Source organism: Lepidothrix coronata, unplaced genomic scaffold (genome assembly GCF_001604755.1).
Source record: "Lepidothrix coronata isolate B3197 unplaced genomic scaffold, Lepidothrix_coronata-1.0 Scaffold24, whole genome shotgun sequence".
NCBI classification, from domain to species: Eukaryota; Metazoa; Chordata; class Aves; order Passeriformes; family Pipridae; genus Lepidothrix; species Lepidothrix coronata.
The window spans coordinates 2,286,007-2,304,622 of record NW_016690204.1 but is presented as its reverse complement, the minus strand read 5'-3'; the positions used below and the strand labels follow the sequence as shown (position 1 = coordinate 2,304,622).

At 46.8% G+C, this 18,616-nt stretch overlaps 1 protein-coding gene and 1 long non-coding RNA gene across 4 annotated transcripts in view; one reads left to right on the top strand and one right to left on the bottom strand.

Annotated features, from left to right (window-relative positions):
- The window catches only part of ADCY9 (adenylate cyclase 9), an 85,843-nt gene extending 72,588 nt beyond the window's left edge, over window positions 1-13,255 (bottom strand). For both annotated transcript variants that reach the window (XM_017808802.1, XM_017808803.1), the window contains exon 1: window positions 11,437-13,255. In XM_017808802.1, coding sequence (XP_017664291.1) covers window positions 11,437-13,135 — 1,699 coding nt within the window. In that variant the 5' untranslated portion in view covers window positions 13,136-13,255. The remainder of the gene's footprint in view (window positions 1-11,436) is intronic.
- Window positions 13,256-13,980: 725 nt separating this feature from the next.
- Window positions 13,981-18,090, top strand: LOC108494371. 2 transcript variants are annotated; one of them, XR_001873819.1, is made up of 4 exons: window positions 13,981-14,217; window positions 14,327-14,393; window positions 15,472-15,572; window positions 17,605-18,090. It is a non-coding gene; the product is annotated as an uncharacterized LOC108494371 (long non-coding RNA). The 2 variants fall into 2 exon arrangements; XR_001873818.1 differs by having other exon boundaries at window positions 13,981-14,393.
- Window positions 18,091-18,616: the final 526 nt, after the last annotated feature.

The following is an 18,616-nucleotide window of genomic DNA, read 5'->3' as shown; positions in this document are numbered from 1 at the left end:
AGAACTCACACTAATTTATGACCATCTTGGCTGCACACTTGGTTATGGTTGATATTAGGCTCATATAACTCAAATAATAATCTAAATCCCAAAATACATCTGTAATGCAGTTTATTCAAATGTTTTGCAAATACACTGCTTCAAAGAAGCACTGGTGAGGGTGGAAGCCGAGCAGGCAAATATCCTAACTTGGAAAAAACAAAATCTTAATCTGAATTTTAAGGCAACTTCCAACTTTGTCACCTCCTGAAATCTTGGAAAGAATTAAATGCATAACAGATGTACTCCATTTTAAATATAGCCACATCACGCACGCGTTTCTTTAGAAAACACTGTGCCTGCTCAAAAAATGCCTGCCCGTATGGGCTGATTCACTGTCAGCACCCAGTCACGGACACAAAATCAGCACTGACTCGGAACAGCAAAGAGCCACGGCCAAAGGGCCTCTGTCCCTGAGCAGGGATAAGCAACACAGCACAGTGGTCAGCCCAGAGCTCCGGCAGGGCTGGGAAAACAGCACCTTCCTCTCGGTGTCCTGAACCTTCACATTTAAAAAGCCCGGCATCCTGGATGTCCTGAAGCTCCTGTTACCAACAGGCTGGTTTTATGATGCTCCCCATTAAATGCAGAGAGCTAAGCAGAATGTTCATTCAGAAGTGCCACCCAGCTGATGAACACGTAGCCATTCGTGCTGCAAGAATTCAACACGGTTTCCAAGCCGAACAAACACGGTTCAAGCATCTGATTATGGAGAAGTAACAGCCTGCAACGACAACTCAGAGTATTTTCACATAAAAAGTATCCTAAGAATGCACATAGTTACTGAAATGCTCTACATACACACATGTATATGGGGGAAAAGAGACTATTTACAAGGGCATGGAGTGACAGGACAAGGGGCAATGGCTTCCCACTGCCCGAGGGCAGGGTTAGATGGGATATTGGGAAGGAATTCTTGTCCATGAGGGTGGTGAGGCCTTGGTGGAGTTTGCCCAGAGTATCTGTGGCTGCCCCATCCCTGGAAGTGTCCAAGGCCAGGTTGGATGGGGCTTGGAGCAACCTGGGCTAGTGGAAGGTGTCCCTGCCCATGGCAGGGGGTGGAACAAGATGAGCTTTAAGGTCCCTTCCCACCCAAACCATTCCATGATTTTATGACTGAGCAGTTGTGCATGTCAGCAGGACACGCCGGAGTTGCTGTGAAGGGTCAGTGGTTGGGCTGAGCTCCTGTGAGTTCAGAGGGGTTTTGTGGTGTGAAATCCCATCTCCCAACTCAGTAGGTGAGAGAGCTGTGCTGGGGAGGAGGAAGAGGTTTGTGTGAATTCCCTGTACAAGAGTGAGTCTGATAAAGTGAGAATGGGGTGGAATGGGATGAGCTTTGAGGTCCCTCCCAACTCAAACCATTCCATGATTCTATGAACACAACAGCTTTATGTAACCAAGATTTTTGGACTTATTTGTGGAAAACTATTGCCAAATATCGAATTAAAGTATCTGACACAGGTAAGAAAATGTGACTTCAGTGAAGACTAGCAGACCTTTGTTTACCCCTGTATCCACAGCAAATTCCAGTAGCAGCAAGGTTTCATAACCAAAGACGTATATGTTACTTTAACATCCTCAGCAGAAAAATTCAGTTACTGATCGTTATGGATTCCAGAACCTCGGGTGAGGCACGGGGTGTGTGTGCTTCTCTTAAATGGTTTATTGGAATTATGAAACAACTTACAATAAATTTTCTCATCCTCACGTGGTATTTTTAAGAATGCTCTCTGGTTCTAGTTGATGCCACATTGCCAAGCAGCAACTAAAACATCAAATATGATTCATATTGTCTCATCAGTGCCTTATAGGTACATGACAGAGAATCTCTTTCATAACCTGTATCTTAGTAGCAAGATCAGTCCCAAATAGGGAGTCAGCCAGAGCCAAACAAGTTCCTGGAATCATGGAATGGTTTGGGTTGGAAGGGACCTCAAAGCTCATCTCATTCCACCCCCTGCCACAGGCAGGGACACCTTCCACCAGCCCAGGTTGCTCCAAGCTCTGTCCAGCCTGGCCTTGGACACTTCCAGGGATGGGGCAGCCACAGATACTCTGGGCAACCTGTGCCAGGGCTTTACCACCCTCATGGACAAGAATTCCTGCCCAATATCCCATCTAACCCTGCCCTTGGTCAGTTTGAAGCCATTCCCTCTTGTCCTGTCACTCCAGGCCCTTATAAATAGTCTCTCTTCATCTTTCCTGCAGGGTCCCCTCAGGTACTGGAAGGCTACAATTAGGTCACCCCAAAGCCTTCTCTTGTCCAGGCTGAACAATCCCAATTCCCCTAAGCCTTTCCTTGCAGGAGAGATGCTCCATCCCTCTAATCATCTTGGTGGCCTCCTCTGAACTCGCTCCAAATAAGAACCAAGTTTTAAACACTGGAAATAGATGGGAAAGGTTACAAAAGCCTTGGATCAAAGCCTGATTATCTCCTGGTACAGTCACTGCACCAGGGCGTGTGACACAGCAGAGCCTCCATCTCCCTCCTGGAATCCTGTGGCTGTTTCTGAGGGCAGGCCCAACACAGACCTCCTGGAAACACGGACAGCATCACAAACAAAGGAAATTCAGAGCTAGTGTTGTACCTGGTCCCCTTGCAAATAATGCCCTTACAGGAACATTTCCTCATTACATCCTGCCTGTGACACTGCTCCTGTCAGGCCCTGAGCACTTCCAAAAGATTTATCTGCTGGCCATTTGTCCAAGTCGGTCAGAGGTGAGAGACACTCAGCACCTACAGGACGGACTTCACGTGTTCGCTCAACACGAGTTAAGGAAGGCAAGAACCTGATGCCAAGAACTACTGGGAACAGCTATGGAAAAGCTTCCCAGAAGGGTCTTCTGAAAATGGCACACCAAAAATTAACATCTATTCCATCTATCAGGCACATGCATCTAAGTCAAACCCCAAAGCTGCACATTTAAAAACCGAGAGGGTTCCATTTCTGACTCGAACGTCCTTATTTATCCAATGAACATAAAGAATTAATATCAGAAGCAGAAGTTTTCCTACATTTCCTGTGGGCTGAGTCAATGTTTCATAGCATGTTTTATTTCAATTACAGACTTTTTTTTTTTTTTGTGGGGTAGAGTGTTTCTTGTAGGGTGCTTTTTTTCTTTTGCTTATTGTGCAGTTAAACACAGTCAACCCAACTATCACCATTTTGGCCCTTAAAACATAATTAATTGTTAATATTGGTAGTATTGTTTATCCATAGCTTTGCTTTCCACTTTTCCCTCTTCTCTCTGCTTAGAGGGAAGAAAAGAATTTTCCTATCAGGGCCTACAAATTAATAACACCAGAAGGAAATTAAGTCTTTATAAACAGAAACAGCTGGATTTGGATGCTTTGGGACTCTCTTTGTGCATGGCCCCTCTGCCCCCCCTTCCAGTGGCAGGACCTCTGGTTTAAGGAATCATGTGCCCAGCAGGAGCTCTGGGAATTCCAGCCCATGACGACATCCACACAAACAGATCTGAATTAACTTCAGCTGAAGGGGGAAAAAAAAAATCAGAAGGAAGCAAATTGCTCTTTCACTTGTGGATCATCGAGATGTTACTTTTCCTTTGTCTGCATGTTCCTGTGCATGTCAAGCAACAGGCAGAAGGAAAGATCCCATCACCAGGCTTGTGGACTTCATTCCACCAGTTCCTCTGCACTGTGCCAATTTTGGAGATTTTATAAACAATGCTATTTTATGACAATAACGTGATTTCTAAATTTACCAAGTCATGTTGCAGAGAACAGTTTCAGACGTGCAACAAGAGGAACAGCAAGTGCTATCAGTGAAATAAAGACTTGCAATACACTCGTTATTTATATATTTTGCCAAGAATTCCCACAGTAAGTTACTGTAACAACTACAAACCCAAAAAATTTACAGGCAGTTGTGAGGGACATTTTGATCCTCAGGGATGCAGGCTGAAGAAATACATCTAGAACGTTTAGTCCCTTCACAAAGAAATTTCAGAGCCACGAAAAAATTACCAATCCCCAAAGCCATCTATCTTGCAGGCTTATTGCTCAAGGTTAAAACATTTTTGGGAGGGGGGAATGAAAGAAAGTATTAATTTGATGAAAACAATTTGGCTTGTAAGGGCAGTGCAGATCTCTGGGGCAGTCCAATCCTGACAAATGCCTCTCCAGAACCACCTAACCGGCCAAATCTGTCCTACTGCCCAAGACAACCTGTGCCCAAACATGACCTTTGGGGAAAGAACGAGCTGTAACGCCCTGGTACATCCCCATCCCTGCTTCTTTTCCAACTGCCACTTGGTATTTCCACAAATTATTACTTGGAAGCAGGCAGCTACACTTTCAAACCCTGCATGGCTCCTCTTTAAATCGAGTTCCAACAATTCCCTCCCTCAAACCTATGAAAGAGCCATCACAATAATGCAAACTTACATAACAGAACCTGTTAAAATGTGTTAATGAGGCTATATTGACTAGCTGGCTTCCTTGCAAGAGCAACTCCCCCTGGAAGTTAAAAATTTAAAAACTAGGAAAAATTTTTTTTCTTCTTTTCTTTTCAAAGGGCAGAAATGAGAATGAAATCACCTAAAAATAGCTGAGAATTTTCAAGTGTCAGCTGTAACATAAAGAGGAATGGCTGTCTCTCCTTACAGAGCCAGGATGGATGGAGTGAGCTTGTGATTCAGGATCAAGACACAGAGATCTTACACACAAACTGTAGATGGTAGGAAATAATCCTAATTTCCTAATTTTAATAATATTCCGGGACAATCCACAGCAACTTGAAATCCAGTGAAATTGTACTTTGTTTAAAAGTGGTGAATGTAAATTCTTACATCTTTTGCCTGCCAGAAGGAAACTGAAGTACATATTGTGAAATAACTGCAAAAAAAAAGGTTTTAAACAACCCATTCAAATCATGCATCCTGCTCATGACAGAAGATGAATATAAACTATGTGTCTTTGACTTTGCTTTGTCTTTTCCATCAATCTTTTTTCCCCAAAAAGCCACCATGTCAAGGCTTTTATTTATAGAAGACATTCTGTTGCATTTAAATAGTTTCCTATCTCTGAAGATTTACTGAAGCAAACAGGGAGAAGACAGCTCAGATTTGTAATTTGTAGGGTACCTGTGGACATGGCAGCACCAAGATTTGGGGTAGCCAGACAGAAATCCAGGTGAGAGACACTGCAGATGACAACCCCAGAACGCAGCAGAAGCCACGGTGTCCCTCTGGGATCACAGGATCCCGGATTTCAGGGCTCACCTTCCCCACGTTCTGGAATGCAGCTCCATTCTGGCTCCACTCACTTCAACTCTTGCAGGATGTAAATGTTTGAGGTCTATTGAAACTGTTCCTCCACTCCACAGGGCTCAGACAGGGCTTGAACAGGCACAGCTGCAACACTTCACCACCAGGCCAGCAGCACTGCCTTGACTTTCTTGTTAATTAGTGTCAGGGCATGACAAATTAAACCAGAGCCCACGTTGTTAAATGGAGTGTATGGTCAGGGTCAAGCTCCATCCCCTTCAAAGGCAAGAACCTTCTACAGATTCTAACTATGCTTAGAATTTTTTTTTCACTGGGTCCAGTCAAATTAGCCCGTAAGTATGACACAAAGAACTCAAAGTCTCAAACACTGTCCAAGTTTCCTGTAAATAATAAAAACAGCTGAAGTGTGAGTAATTTTTTAATTGAGATGTTTTTCTACTTGGTCTTCAACAAATCAAGTCATGAGCAACTGAACAAATCTTCTTCACAATTTGGAGAAGTTGTGACCTTCCTGCCCAGGCCTGGCAGCGAGCTGAGCAGTACCTGCACACATACATGGGTTTATTACAGAAAGTTATCATTGCATTGTCAAATATTTAGAAAGCTCAATAATCACCAGGTTAAGGTACTTAACTACAAAGTTCTTTCTTTTGTTTATAGCTATGAAAGACATCTTCACTGGGTAATGACTTGACAAGAACCTGGTTGAGCAACTATATTCACTATTTACCTCCTCTATTTCTTGCTATTACATGGTAAAATTACAGATCATGTCAAAATGTTCCATCAGTGCAGAATTTGCTTCTCCCTGGCAATATGCCTTCATGCAAATTACCTCTAATTATAATTCTTTATCTGTCACCGTGCACTTTTCATTTTTGAAATACAGGAGCGAAGTCAACTTGTATATGACACCTTCTTTTCAGTCTCACACATAAGATCATGAACCACTACCTCAACAAGAAGTTAACAGGTCAGATTGTATAAAACTGATAAAACTGACTGGTCGCTAACATTTTCTGTCACTGTCAGCATGTGGAATCCTGTTTGGGGGAAAATGGAAATACATATACATGCTTAATTCATTACCACTTAAAACAATGGACATTTGTTCTATCTATTTCTGCCTGACTGTTGGTTTAGTATCAGAACACATGAAATCCACAATTATAATGTCTGCCACGGAAAAAGCCTGTATCTTAAGGTTTACATTTATGGAACATGATGAAACTAGAGGATGGACAGAAAGACCTGCACAGCAGCTGGCAAGACACAAGTACCTTAACCCCCCTTATTCATCCCCAAACCCTCCCTGGTCAGAGACTAAAGCTGCTCTCAGCCCCAGAGCAAAGCCAAATGCATGAAGAGCTCTGCAGAGCCATCCTGCTGGCACGAGCACAGACCTTCTAGATTTACACTGTGCCCAGCAGGCTGGGCTCAAAAAGCCAAGGAAAACTTTCATCTGATCCTTCCTCTACCTATGAACTTCCAGAAGCACATGACAGCTACAGGTGCCCCGTGCACAGGGCTGGTAAAGGGCACAGAAACAGGGCAGGCAGAGGAGATTTCACTGCCATCGGGGGGTGATCGTGGTCCCCCCTGATCGGCTGCAGAGGGGAGGAAAGGAAATAAAATTCAATGACTTATCTCTTCCCAACCTTACCCAAGACTTTTGTCTTTCAGGAACACCCATGCAGTGCTCCCTGTAACTCAAACATGAAGTAGCAGCAGAGTATCAGGTGACCAAGCAGTGCTGTATCCCACGTGCCACGGGAAAAGCATCTTAGATCACAGGTTGCCATCCTGTAAAGAGCCAGGCTGTTTATGGAGTAAAAAGCTTCAGTATAGAGCAAAATGGTGACTTTTGTAACTAATTTACTAAAGAAATGCTTAAAATTAAAGGAAACGTAGAGAACAGTAAAAGACAACACATCAAGCTGGAGATCTTTCATAACCTCTATCAGGAACCAGTGGCCACAGGAAAGTTTTCCTGCAGTAAGTGCTGTAAAAGCCAACCTTCCTCTGCCACCAGGCACAGCTCAGCCAGGTGATGGAGAGCACAAGGATCCCTTTGCATTTTCCCCATGATGAAATAAGGGACAAAATCCGAGAGAAAAGCGTGGCTATACCGTGTCAAGGGCTCCTAACAGAAACACAGCAGCAAAGCCACTCCTTGAGGCAAACTGAACAAGATGTCTGGCTGCAGAAAGTTTGGAAATTATTTAGAGGATCAGTGAACATACAGAGGCCCCAAATGAAATGGTGGTTCTGCTGTGCTATGCTCTATAAACACAGAGAAAGCATTCTTGCCCCAACGTGCTTACGTATTTTGAGCACTCAAAAAACAAGATGCTGGTGACCCTGGTATTTCTGGAAGAGTTGCTGGCTGGTAAATAGCAATATTGTGACCTCCCAAGTAACAAGAAAGAGAAAGGCAAACAACTAAGAAGAACAGAGCAAAACAAAAATATTTCCATAAGCAGAACTTTTTATATCCCAAGAGGAGATATCTGTCTCCAGAGCTCAAAAGGGACACATTAACCTGTGCTATGAGACTTCAATAAATTTATTTGCTAGGAAGCTCAGCAAGGAAACAGAAAAAGAGAATTGTCTCAAATGCTACAGCAAAATTATTATGGAAAATATAATTGAACTGATGGCTGGGGTTTATCTGTGTACCTCAAAAAATCAGTGTAACACTGCTCTCCTGTGCTCCCCTCACATCCAAGGGGATCAGGTGCTGTGAAAACAGAGGCCCACCAGAAACAGGCAAAAATACTGGAAGGCATCACTGGCTCGCTCTTTGTTGGTTTGTTTTAGACACCATCTACTTAATTCCAAAGTCAGAAACGGGAGGGAACACATCAGGGCCCCACTCCTGCACTAAGGAGCCAAGGAAGCAAAGGATGAAGAAAAGATGTTCCCATCCTAAGATTTCAGTGAACCACAAAACAGGAAGAGAAATTTAGTTTTTTGCCTGGTCTACTCCAAGGAACAAGGCGAGCAGCACTGGGACAACCTGGGGTACATCCACCTGAGTATTCCCAACGGAACGGGGAGCAGGGCTTGGAAGCAGTTTGCCCAACCCACCCCTCCTCACCCTGCTCTGGTGCGCACTGGAGAGCCGTACCTGGATCCCTGCTGGCTGAGCCTGGATCCCTGCTGGCTGAGCCGAGAGGACTCGCTCCAGGAGCACGCCTGGTGTGCTCCAACCACAAAGGTGCTTTTGTTCCCAGACCCATCCAGGAGCAGCGTCAGGCAGGAGTCCCGACGGGTAACACGGACACCGCGTCCTCGGCACCTCCCAGTTTGCTCTGGGAAGAGTTTCCTTGCCCTTGTTGACTCAGCCTCACAAAGATACTACGAGTGCTGTGGCAGCTCAGACAATTAAGAGATAATATACTAGATGTACTACATAAAAAATAGGATATAATTAAGATACCAGAGGTTGAAAGGAAGCTGAGAAGTGAAGTACCAGTAGGGAAACAAAGCTTATGGCTGTTATCTCCGCAGCGTTTTTATACTTGAAGAAAGTATGAGCTATGACATAATTAAACAACCACAACAAACTTCCTCTTCTCTATCACTACTATCAACAGATTCTCAGGGAAAATAGTAAAGCAAAGCTTCCTAACAGCACCTCCATTCACAGAACCGAGCAGGTGCCTGGCAGAGAACAATTAATTAACAAGTGAAATCTCAGTCTCCCTTATTAAATCTCAGAGCTGCTCCCTAACAAAACCCTCCCCTGCAGCAGGTCCCAGACACCAGCCTGTGGCACTGCTCTTCAATGGCTTTTATCACTGCCTTTTTTTTTCTCCCTTGATGGCATTTACCTACCATTTACCTACCAGCTGAGTAATCTGGCTGTGGAACAAAGTTCTGAGGAAACAAGAAGAAATGGGCAACTCTGCAGCACCCTCCACGTGCCCCTGAAAGTCTGGGCATCAGAGGGAAAGGAGCTACAAACCTGTGGATAAAGGTGGCCACAGCAGAGGTGTGCTTGGTTTAGAAGTACAGATAGATTCTGATTTCTATAGCTGTGTAAGACATTGGTAAGAAATGAAAGCTAATTATAGTGCCACAACAAAACATAGAAGGGAAATGGGGAAGAAAAAAAAAACCCAACCCATACTCCTTGTTAAAGTAATTCTTACCACATGCTCCAGCTGCTTTCATAGCTACGTTTCAGGGTAAGGAGAGACCATTAAATGTCAGTCCACAAAGCAAACTTCATCTTATCTAGACTGCATTTCAGTTTGTCCATCTGTAGTGCCCTGGCTGAAGCAGGAGCTGTGAAAGGCACTCAGAGCTGCAAAATCCAAACCACTGTACTGAGGAGGCACAGCAGCCTGTGCCCTCTCATGATAAACATAACCAAGGACAGAAGTCTGAGAAATACCATGAAAAATCACTCCTGGCATGGGGTATAATTGCTCTACACTGTGCTCTTGTGATCTCCTAGAAAATATAAACAAACAAATAAGAATATTTAAGAGCGGTACTGTCAGTCTCCACAACTAAGTTCATGTCATTTTGGGATTAATACCGAGTACAATTATAAACACAGCAAAAATACTGCATTTCATTTGTTGCTACAACACGGCCTTCACACTGCATCTGGCTGCAAAGGTGCATGGAGGAGGGAAATATCACAGGGATGTTTATCTACAACCTATCCAATGTATTTTCAGCACAACAACGAAATTCATCTTAGAGTAACAGGGAGATCACGTCTGATCCCCATTTTCTTGAAAGCACACTCCCACTGAAATAAAGCATCAACAGTTTTCAAAGAAATTAACTGAATTTGTATTTTTAGAAGCTAAACAGAAAGCCAAAGCCCAGGGACACACATCTGCTTCAATCCTATGGCTTCCAGCCACCAATGTCACTGTGGATCTCGTTGCTCCCTGTGAGCCTTCCGCTGCAGCCCCGTTGCCATCTGCCTGTGGACAGCCAGCTCACCAAAAATAAGTTTTTGTGTCACAGCAGAACAAGCACCTGCCAGGGGCGAGTGGCTGCCACTGCTGCTGCCACTGCTCTGCAGTGCTCTCCCCACGTCCTTACTCACTGACCTTTCCACAACCAGCCCGGCCTCCTTTGTGTTTGTTGCAACAAATACCTCCTTCCTCCATCACAACGCCTGTCTATGACTCCTTCGGGTTCTTGCACTCGGTTTTCCATGCTTACTTCAAAAAAAAGGGTACTTTTATACACAGAGACAGCATAGAAGGGTTTGTCACATATTCCACTCCCATTTTGGTCCATCTGCTCCCCACTTTGGGGAGCTCCCCACTGCAGACAAGCACCTCTCTGTGAGACAAAGGCACAGAACCAAAGAGACAGAGCTTTGACAAAAGAGACAATTAAACCCTCAGCGTGTACAACCCTCCTGCACACGCCTCCAAGTGCTGCTAGAAAGCAGCCAAGGGTTTCACTTCAAAATGAACACTGCAGAAAAATGAAAACCGGACCCTTAGCCAAGGGGAACCAAAGGATCCCTCATTTTCTTCTCCAAATGGCAAATTTGCAGTTTCATCCCCAAATCCTTCAGCTGCAGAAAGGAGAGCATCTGCCAGCTCACTGAGCCACCTGAGTAACTTTTTCCAGCCTAACTCCGAACTGCAACAACTTGCCATATCAAACTGCCAAATCTACAGTGCTCATTTCTTTCTGTGAATCCAGCTGTCATTTTTCCCAAATGCCTTCGCAGTCCCAACTCTCCCGATGCCAGAAAAACCTTTTCACAGATATACATAATTTTGCAAAACACATATGCTCTTTGTATGGCACATGAAGTCAATTAACAAGTTTACTTACTGAGCTAAAGGATGACACACAACAGTAAAACAAAAACCTCTTGCAGACAGCAAACACATGAACCTTCTCATCCCTACGAGGTGACTCTCACAAGGAGTGCTGAGTCTTAAAGCCCGGTTTGAGTACCCCAGATATTTCACACTTATCTCTGTGGCACCTTTTATTCTGTAATTACCACGGTGTCTGTGATCACCAGCACAGGGAGTTAAATGTAAAACACGTTCAATTTGCTAGTCAGCAAGCACAGAGCAGGCACTGGGGCAACTATTCTCTCTCCTAAAAGAAAAACAAGCACAAATTAAAAGCACTAAAAGCACGTACCTTTCAACTGGTCAGCTACCACGCTCTGACCAACGCGCTCAATCACCTTCCCATCCTCCATTTCATAACGATCATCCAAATATTTGGCAGTAGCCTCTGAAATATGGACCTTCCCAGCCACCCCGAGCTGCTCCATCAGATTGGCCAAATTGACATCGTTGGACCACACATCGAACTTGAACCTCCTCATCCCCAAAATGCCACACAGGACCGTCCCAGTGTGAACACCGACCCTCATGTTCACCATTTCTTTCTTCTCCTGGCAGAACTGCTCGATGGCTCTGATCATGCCCAAGCCCATCTCGATGCAGCAGTACGCGTGATCCGGCCGGGGCTCGGGGCAGCCGGCCACGCAGTAGTAACAGTCCCCCAAAGTGCTGATCTTCTCACATTTAGTGTCCTCGCACAGACGGTCAAAGCGCCCGAAGAGGTCGTTCAGGAGTCCCACCAGAGCGTGGGCTGATTTGTTGGCGCTCATTTTCGTGAAGCCGACGATATCTGCGAACAAAATGCTCACTTGCTCTATCTGCTGCATTTTAAAAGGACGGAATATTATGGGGGTTTTCTGTATGGAGGGCTTCTTCTTCCTGTTTTTGGGGCTTGAGGTGGAATGACGTTTGATGGAGTTTTCACTTTCATCATCGCCCTGCTTCATTAAGTCATCGGCTATTATTCTTGGCATAACAGAATGAATCATCCTCTCTTTCAGGGCTTTTTCCACTTCCAAGTCTTTTCCATGCATGATGGATTGCCCCACTTTCAGGAATGTGCTTCTCGATCTGACTTCGGACATGATAAATAAATGAATGCCAATGGCATGGATGCAGATGTGCAGGAAGGCTTTACTCAAGAGCTCCCAGTAAACCGCGCCGGCTCCGAGAGGTGTGAAACAGTTCTCGTCGCGGAAGTGATAACCAAATGTCTCGAAGAGGACCGAGTAGGACAGTCCCAGAAACAAGCTTAAATACAGGGGTAAGTGCATCACCGTGTAAAGCAACAAGAGCACTTCGATACACATAGAAAAACTGCCCACTTGGGAAAGACATGTGTCTGTGGGATCTGCCGGGGGAGTCCGATTGGACATGTCACCACTTCCTGAGACAGGCTTCAGAGCCTGGAACTGCGGAGCGAGGGTCAGAGCAAACACCAGGAGGGTGAGTATCAGCGAAGTCCAGATGTAATGGCGGGCGTAGGTCTTAGTGAAAGTGAACACAAAAAAAGCTACACATACCAGGAGGAAGCACAGAGCCGGCACCATGAAAACAATCTGTTTCTCTCTCATGTGTACGCCGAAGTAGATGCCCCAGAGCAGGCAGGCCACGCCGATGTAGAAGAGGGCATAGCGAAACCTGCGCTGGGTCTGCGGGAAGCATCTCTCCATGCAAGCCTCCTCCAGGTTGTTGGAGTCGAACTTGGGGTTCCACCACTTGGAAGAGGCCCTCTCGAAGAGCTGCGGCAGCTTCTTCGGCCGGCGGAGGCCGGAGCCACCGCCGCCGGCTCCGCCGGCTCGGCGGGTGCCCCCCGACTCCCCCGAGCTGCAGCTGGAGGAGATGCTGTACTTGCAGTGCTTGGAAGAGGAGCAGCCCTGGTGCTGCTTGGGGTTGATTTTCACCGTCACGCTGTTGCTGTCCCCGCTGGAGTCGCAGCTCACCTCGGTGCTGTGGTGATGCAGCAGCTGCTGGTGCGGTGGGGAAGCCATGTTGTCAATTCCTCCTCAAGAGCCCGCGACGGAGTTGGGTCTCAGGGGCTGCCGAAGCCACCGGGCTCCTCGCAGAGTCGCCTCTAGTCTCCCCCGGTCCTCGCCGCGGAGGGGCGGCCGGGCAGCGCCGCGGCGTTCGGCCGCTCGCCGGGCTCCGCACACAGCGCGCCGTGGCAGCCCCGCATAGTCCCCTCGCCTGGGCCGGGGCTGCCGCCGCCCGCCGCTGGCCCCGCTCCCCCGCAGCCCTCCCGAGGCGCGGGGCGGGCGGGCCGCTGGCTCAGCCCCGCGGGGGGGACGCCGGGCCCCCGCCGGGAGGGGACCGCTCCTCCATGTCGGTGCAGCTGCCCCGCCGCTTCCTCCCCTCACGGCCGCCGACAAGGGGCCGCCTCCCGCCCTCAACCGCCCGCCCAGCCGGGACGGCAGCGGCGACCGCTCCCCTGCGCTCCGCCCGCCCGCCCGCCTGTCTGAGGGGAGGAAGGGGAGCACTGGGACGCGCTCAGGCGGCCGCCACCATCTTCCCCGCGGCGCGGGGGGGGCGCGGGGGGGCTGCGGGAGCGCGCCCCCGCTCGCCAATAGGGCGCGGCGGTGCGGCGGGAGCGCGCGCCCCCCCCCTTCTCCCCCGACTTCCCGCCCCAGCGCGAGGGGCGCGGGCGGGAGCGGGGAACGGTCTCCTCAGAGAGGGACGGGCGCGATGGTGGTGGGACCGTCCGTGAGGGAGCGGCGGGACAGCGAGGGGTGGCAGGAGGCGCGCGGGCCCCTCAGCGGGGACAGCCCTCAGCGAGGGGCCGGGTGCGGGGTTCCCGGGCTGCCCCCGCCACCGCCCTCCCCTCCGGCTGACACTTGTCGTGCGCAGACAACACGCACTGTACCAAACAATTCAGCCCGAGCCCTGCTGCAAACTCGCCGCGTTATTTTTCTCCTCCGCTTGTTTATGGCTGACGCTATCTCGCCTGCACCGCTCCCTCGGTTTCATTATCTCTGCTCGCAGATGGCCCGTGGCTTTCCCTCCTTCGCGGTGTTTCTGCTCGTGGTACAGCTCCATCTCCCCCTCCCAGCTCTCTGTCCCTCACCCTTGCTTACAGGTGATGCTCCCAAATTGGTCCCACCTCGTCCCTCTCAGCCCCTCATCTCCAGCCCCAGTTCTTCCTGCTGTGGCTTCTGCTTCCCTGAATCCCATTTACGGGTTTCCAGGTGAGCCTTTCCCAGAAAAGCACTTCACTCCAGCAGTCCTGTGTTCTGCAGTGCCTCTTCCCAAACAGTAAGTCCCTTCTCGTCTGAAGACCGCACCATTCCATAAAATAAATCCAAAGGCACCCTGGCTTGTACCAGTAATATTGTGGCCAGCAGGACCAGGGCAGTGCTGTGCGCTGCTGAGGCCCCTCCAATCCTTGGGACGGTTCTGGGCTCCTCACGACTCTGGCTGGAGCGTGTCTGGAGAAGGGAACAGAGCTGGGAAAGGGTCTGGAGCACCAGGAGCAGCTGAGGGAGCTGGGGGGGCTCAGCCTGGAGAAAATTAGGCTCAGGGGGGACCTTCTCGCTTTCTGCAACTCCCTGACAGGAGGGGGGAGCTGGGATGGGCGTGTCGGGCTCTACTCTCAGAGAACAAGGGATGGGATGAGAGGAAACGGCCTCAAGTTATGCCAGGGGAAGTTTAGATTGGATACTGGGGAAATTTCTTTCCAGAAAGGGTTATTAAACATTGGAAGGGCTGCCCAGGGCAGTGGTGGAGTCACCATCCCTGGAAGTGTTCATAAAACAAGAGGACGTGGCATTTTGTGATATGGCTTAGTGGGCATGGTGGTGTTGGGTCAAAGACTGCACTCGGTGGTCTTGCAGGTCTTTTCCAACCATAATGGTCTTTTTCAAAACTCATAATAGAAAATCCGTGGCCACACAGTTACTGAAACTGAAACCTGCCTTTTTTTCCCCTCTCCTTTGTAAAGATGCTACTTCTCCCCTTAACCATGCCGTAACACATGTTTTTACTAATACTATTTTGAGGAAATTTTTATTTCCTGACATGCTCAAATACCAAAATAATCTATAATAAAAATTTCCAATCAGTAGCAGTACTTGTTCTGGTTTTGCTGTGACACAGTTGTCTCTTGAATTCCAGCTAATGGCTCAGCTGATCAATATTTTATAGTGACTGCTGCTTTCCATGCGGCTCTTACATAAACACTGTTGGGAGGAAAGAAATCCCTGAGCTGACAGAGCAGAAAGGCAGGATGGCCTCCTGGGCTTGCCTATTAATTGATAAATTTACTAAAAATTCTGTCCAGCCTTTTTATTGATTCATCTTAATTTACTTTAAGTTACATTTTTACTTCATAAAGGATGATGAATTTATTTAATCTGGAGGATTAAAGAAGTGCTACAACTTCCAAGGATTCAAAGACGCGGTGGAAAAAGTGACCTCATTGGCAAAGACTTTAAGGTAAAACTATGTGTGTTTTTTCACTTTGTTGTGTAAATCTGTAAGATTTTTGTTGTTGTAGAAATCGTGTGATTTGAACTTTTAAGAGGTACTGAAATTTCAGCATAGATTTTTAAATGATGGCTTTTTAAATGATAGCTTTGTCTTATTATTATTATTGCTTTTGAGTTCAACTGCCAGTCTGGGTCAGCTCCATTTCCCAAACACCCTCTGAAAAAGGTTGGAACTAGAAAGAACTAAAATATGGTGGAGGACAGAAAATAGTTTAAACCGGTATTATTTCTAAGCGAGGATGTTGTTGAGAAGAACATCAGGGTCCATTTCCCTCCAGCTGAAGATGTGTGTGTTCCCTCTGGTATCAACAAAGTCATGACTTCCCTCAGTTCCTTTGGTCCAGGGTGATTGAGAATACACAGGCAGTAAATAAGTAAAATATTGCTTGCCTGGAGTGTAGTGAAGTTTGAGGCCTGAAACTTGCTTGGCTGGGCTTCAATTTTCGCCTGAGATGAGGATGAGGATGTGGAATGGCTCCTTCATTCCAAATGAGGCTGTTGTGTATGTGCAGCCGTAGGTGAGCGCAGGGAGAAGGAGGTTCAGGGGTGTGTCCTGCCCAGAGAGAGCTCAGGTGCACGAGATGCCACTCATACAGAATTCCCTGTGTGCATCTTTTGGACGTGGACCAACGTGTGTGCAGGAGGAGGAGGAGGAGGACAGGCAAGAGCAAAGCTCAGTGAGAAGCAAGAGAAGTGTATCTTGCTCCCCCTGTGCTCAATAAAGCGGGACTTTGTATGTTCTTAGAATAAACAGAATCACATCAAAGATACTGGCTACATCACAAGTTTTCACTGAGTGACCCACATGATCCCAAATTTTGTCTGGCTACTAGTCAGAGACAGCTTTTGATCTCTGCTAATGAAGTAGTTCTCCTTTCCCAGCTGGTTTGAAGGAGTGAAGTGGGATGGAAGGAGACATCTGACTTGTCAAGCCCTGCTCTGGTGAGCTTCACATCGGGATTCTGAGGTTGTTCAGAATCCTTGCTCCCCCAAGGAAGCTCCCATTAGGTTTGTAACTCACAGACTCCCATCCTGGTCCTCCTTTTGATCTTTTGGATGGAACAGATGCCCAACACTTACTGGCCCAGCCATTCCCCAGCTTCCTCTCTCATTATCAAGTTCAATGGAAACACATTGTGTTTCCATCATCGGGGACCAGTTGTCTTGTCTTCATTTTCATTAGCTCTGTTCTGGCTGGGACAGACCTAATGCTGTCTCCTGAAAGACTGAATTTTTAACTTGACTTTGTTTTTATCGTGATTTTTTTTTCTCTGTCGAACTCAAGAATAAATACATATAAGCAGCAAACAAGAAATGCCAGTGATGCTTGGATTTACATCAAGCGTGAGTAAGGTTTGTTTTAGAGGGCAAGAAGTGGTTTGAAGTTGTATCCATTATTACCCCCCCACACCTTCTGGTTTGTTTTTATCCAGGAGGAGTTTAACCCCACACTATTAGATAATACAGGCAGTATTATATTCCCCTCTAAGGCAGTGCCTCAGGGGATAATGTTGTAGCATCCTTCAAGGAAGATGCTTCCTTTGGATCACTTTCTTAGCAACCACACTGAGCACATCCTGGTGGTGCTGGGAGCCTCCACACAGTCTGGATTTTGAGTCTTGGGTTCCTTCTGGCCTGGGTTGTGCTGGTCTCCTGTGGAGAATTCTGACCACCCTTCCAAAGTACTCTGTGACTGGTTTCCTTTCTCAGGGACCGGGTTAGAGGAGATACTTTACAGAGCAGTAGCTGGGCAAATACAAATCCTGCTTGCAGAGTTCTCTTAGCTTCATGCCACTAATATACATATTTAGTCTAGAGAACTGAGTTTACTTCTCCTCTCAGAGGCACAGCTTTGTCAGCTCTAATGATGAGCTCTTGTTTGACGTTCATAATATTGTGCTTCGCCGCTTATCTGATGGAGCCACACGGAGTTATTTAGGGGGTTCTGAAATGTGACAACCCACATGATGCTTTTTTAGGCTTCACAAACCGCCTTCACGAGGCAGAAGAATATGACATGGGAACGGCTGGCTGGAACAACGGCGTGTCTTAATGCCGGCGTGGTTGGTGGAGCTGGGGAGGAGGAATGCCATTAAGAAGTTTGCAGCTTTTATTGTGTGCTGTCAAAGGAAAACTTGCAGCCTGAAAGAACAGGCGTCGTGGACTAGTGATCCTCTCTGGAAACAGCATAAATATTGGAGGCAAATATGTTAAAATCTGTTTTGACCATCACACAGATTCAAGGGAGACAGCTCGGATGCCCCGTTCCCTCCTTTCTTACCTTAATAAATGGCAACATCTCACTTCCTTACAAACTTCTCTGTCTTCATCCTTGTGGACATGTGCAGCATTCATTGCAAGCTTTGTTTTGAATCCTGGTAACCTCTAGGTGAAAGAACTCATTAAAAAAACCAAAACCCACCAAATTTTCTGACTTCTGTTCACAGATTAACAGGCAAACATTAGAAAATATTATGAAACGTTGTTCCTGCTCCATGGTTTTTAAAATTGTTCAAGTATCACAGTGCTTATCTCATTTTTCCATAGCAGAAGAGCACAAGGATTACCTTTGACATCTTTTCCATACGAAGCCACGGAAGCTGAGTAAGTGGGTGGTGTGTTCTTCTCACTTCCTCACAGTGGCCAGGTTGGTTTTGTGTTGTGTACTTTCATCTTTCTGAAATTGCTGTTCAGCTTATTCATGTTACTGAGACAATTTTGTATACCAGATGCACAGATAAAATAAGTGAGTAAGCAGTAGAAGACCTTTTTATGTTAATTGGATCTTTTTATGTGACTCAAGAGGGAGGATAAATCCTGGTCTGGCTGAGTGGGAATCTCTGGCTCCTGTGGGAACAGGATTTTACTTGCAGGCTTTATGGTTGTTTCATTGGAGAGGTCTTTATGCTGAAAGCAATGCCGAATATTCTGCTTGTTTGGCAAAATGTCTGCCACCAGGAGGTGGCTTCACTCAAATATACATTTCTGTAA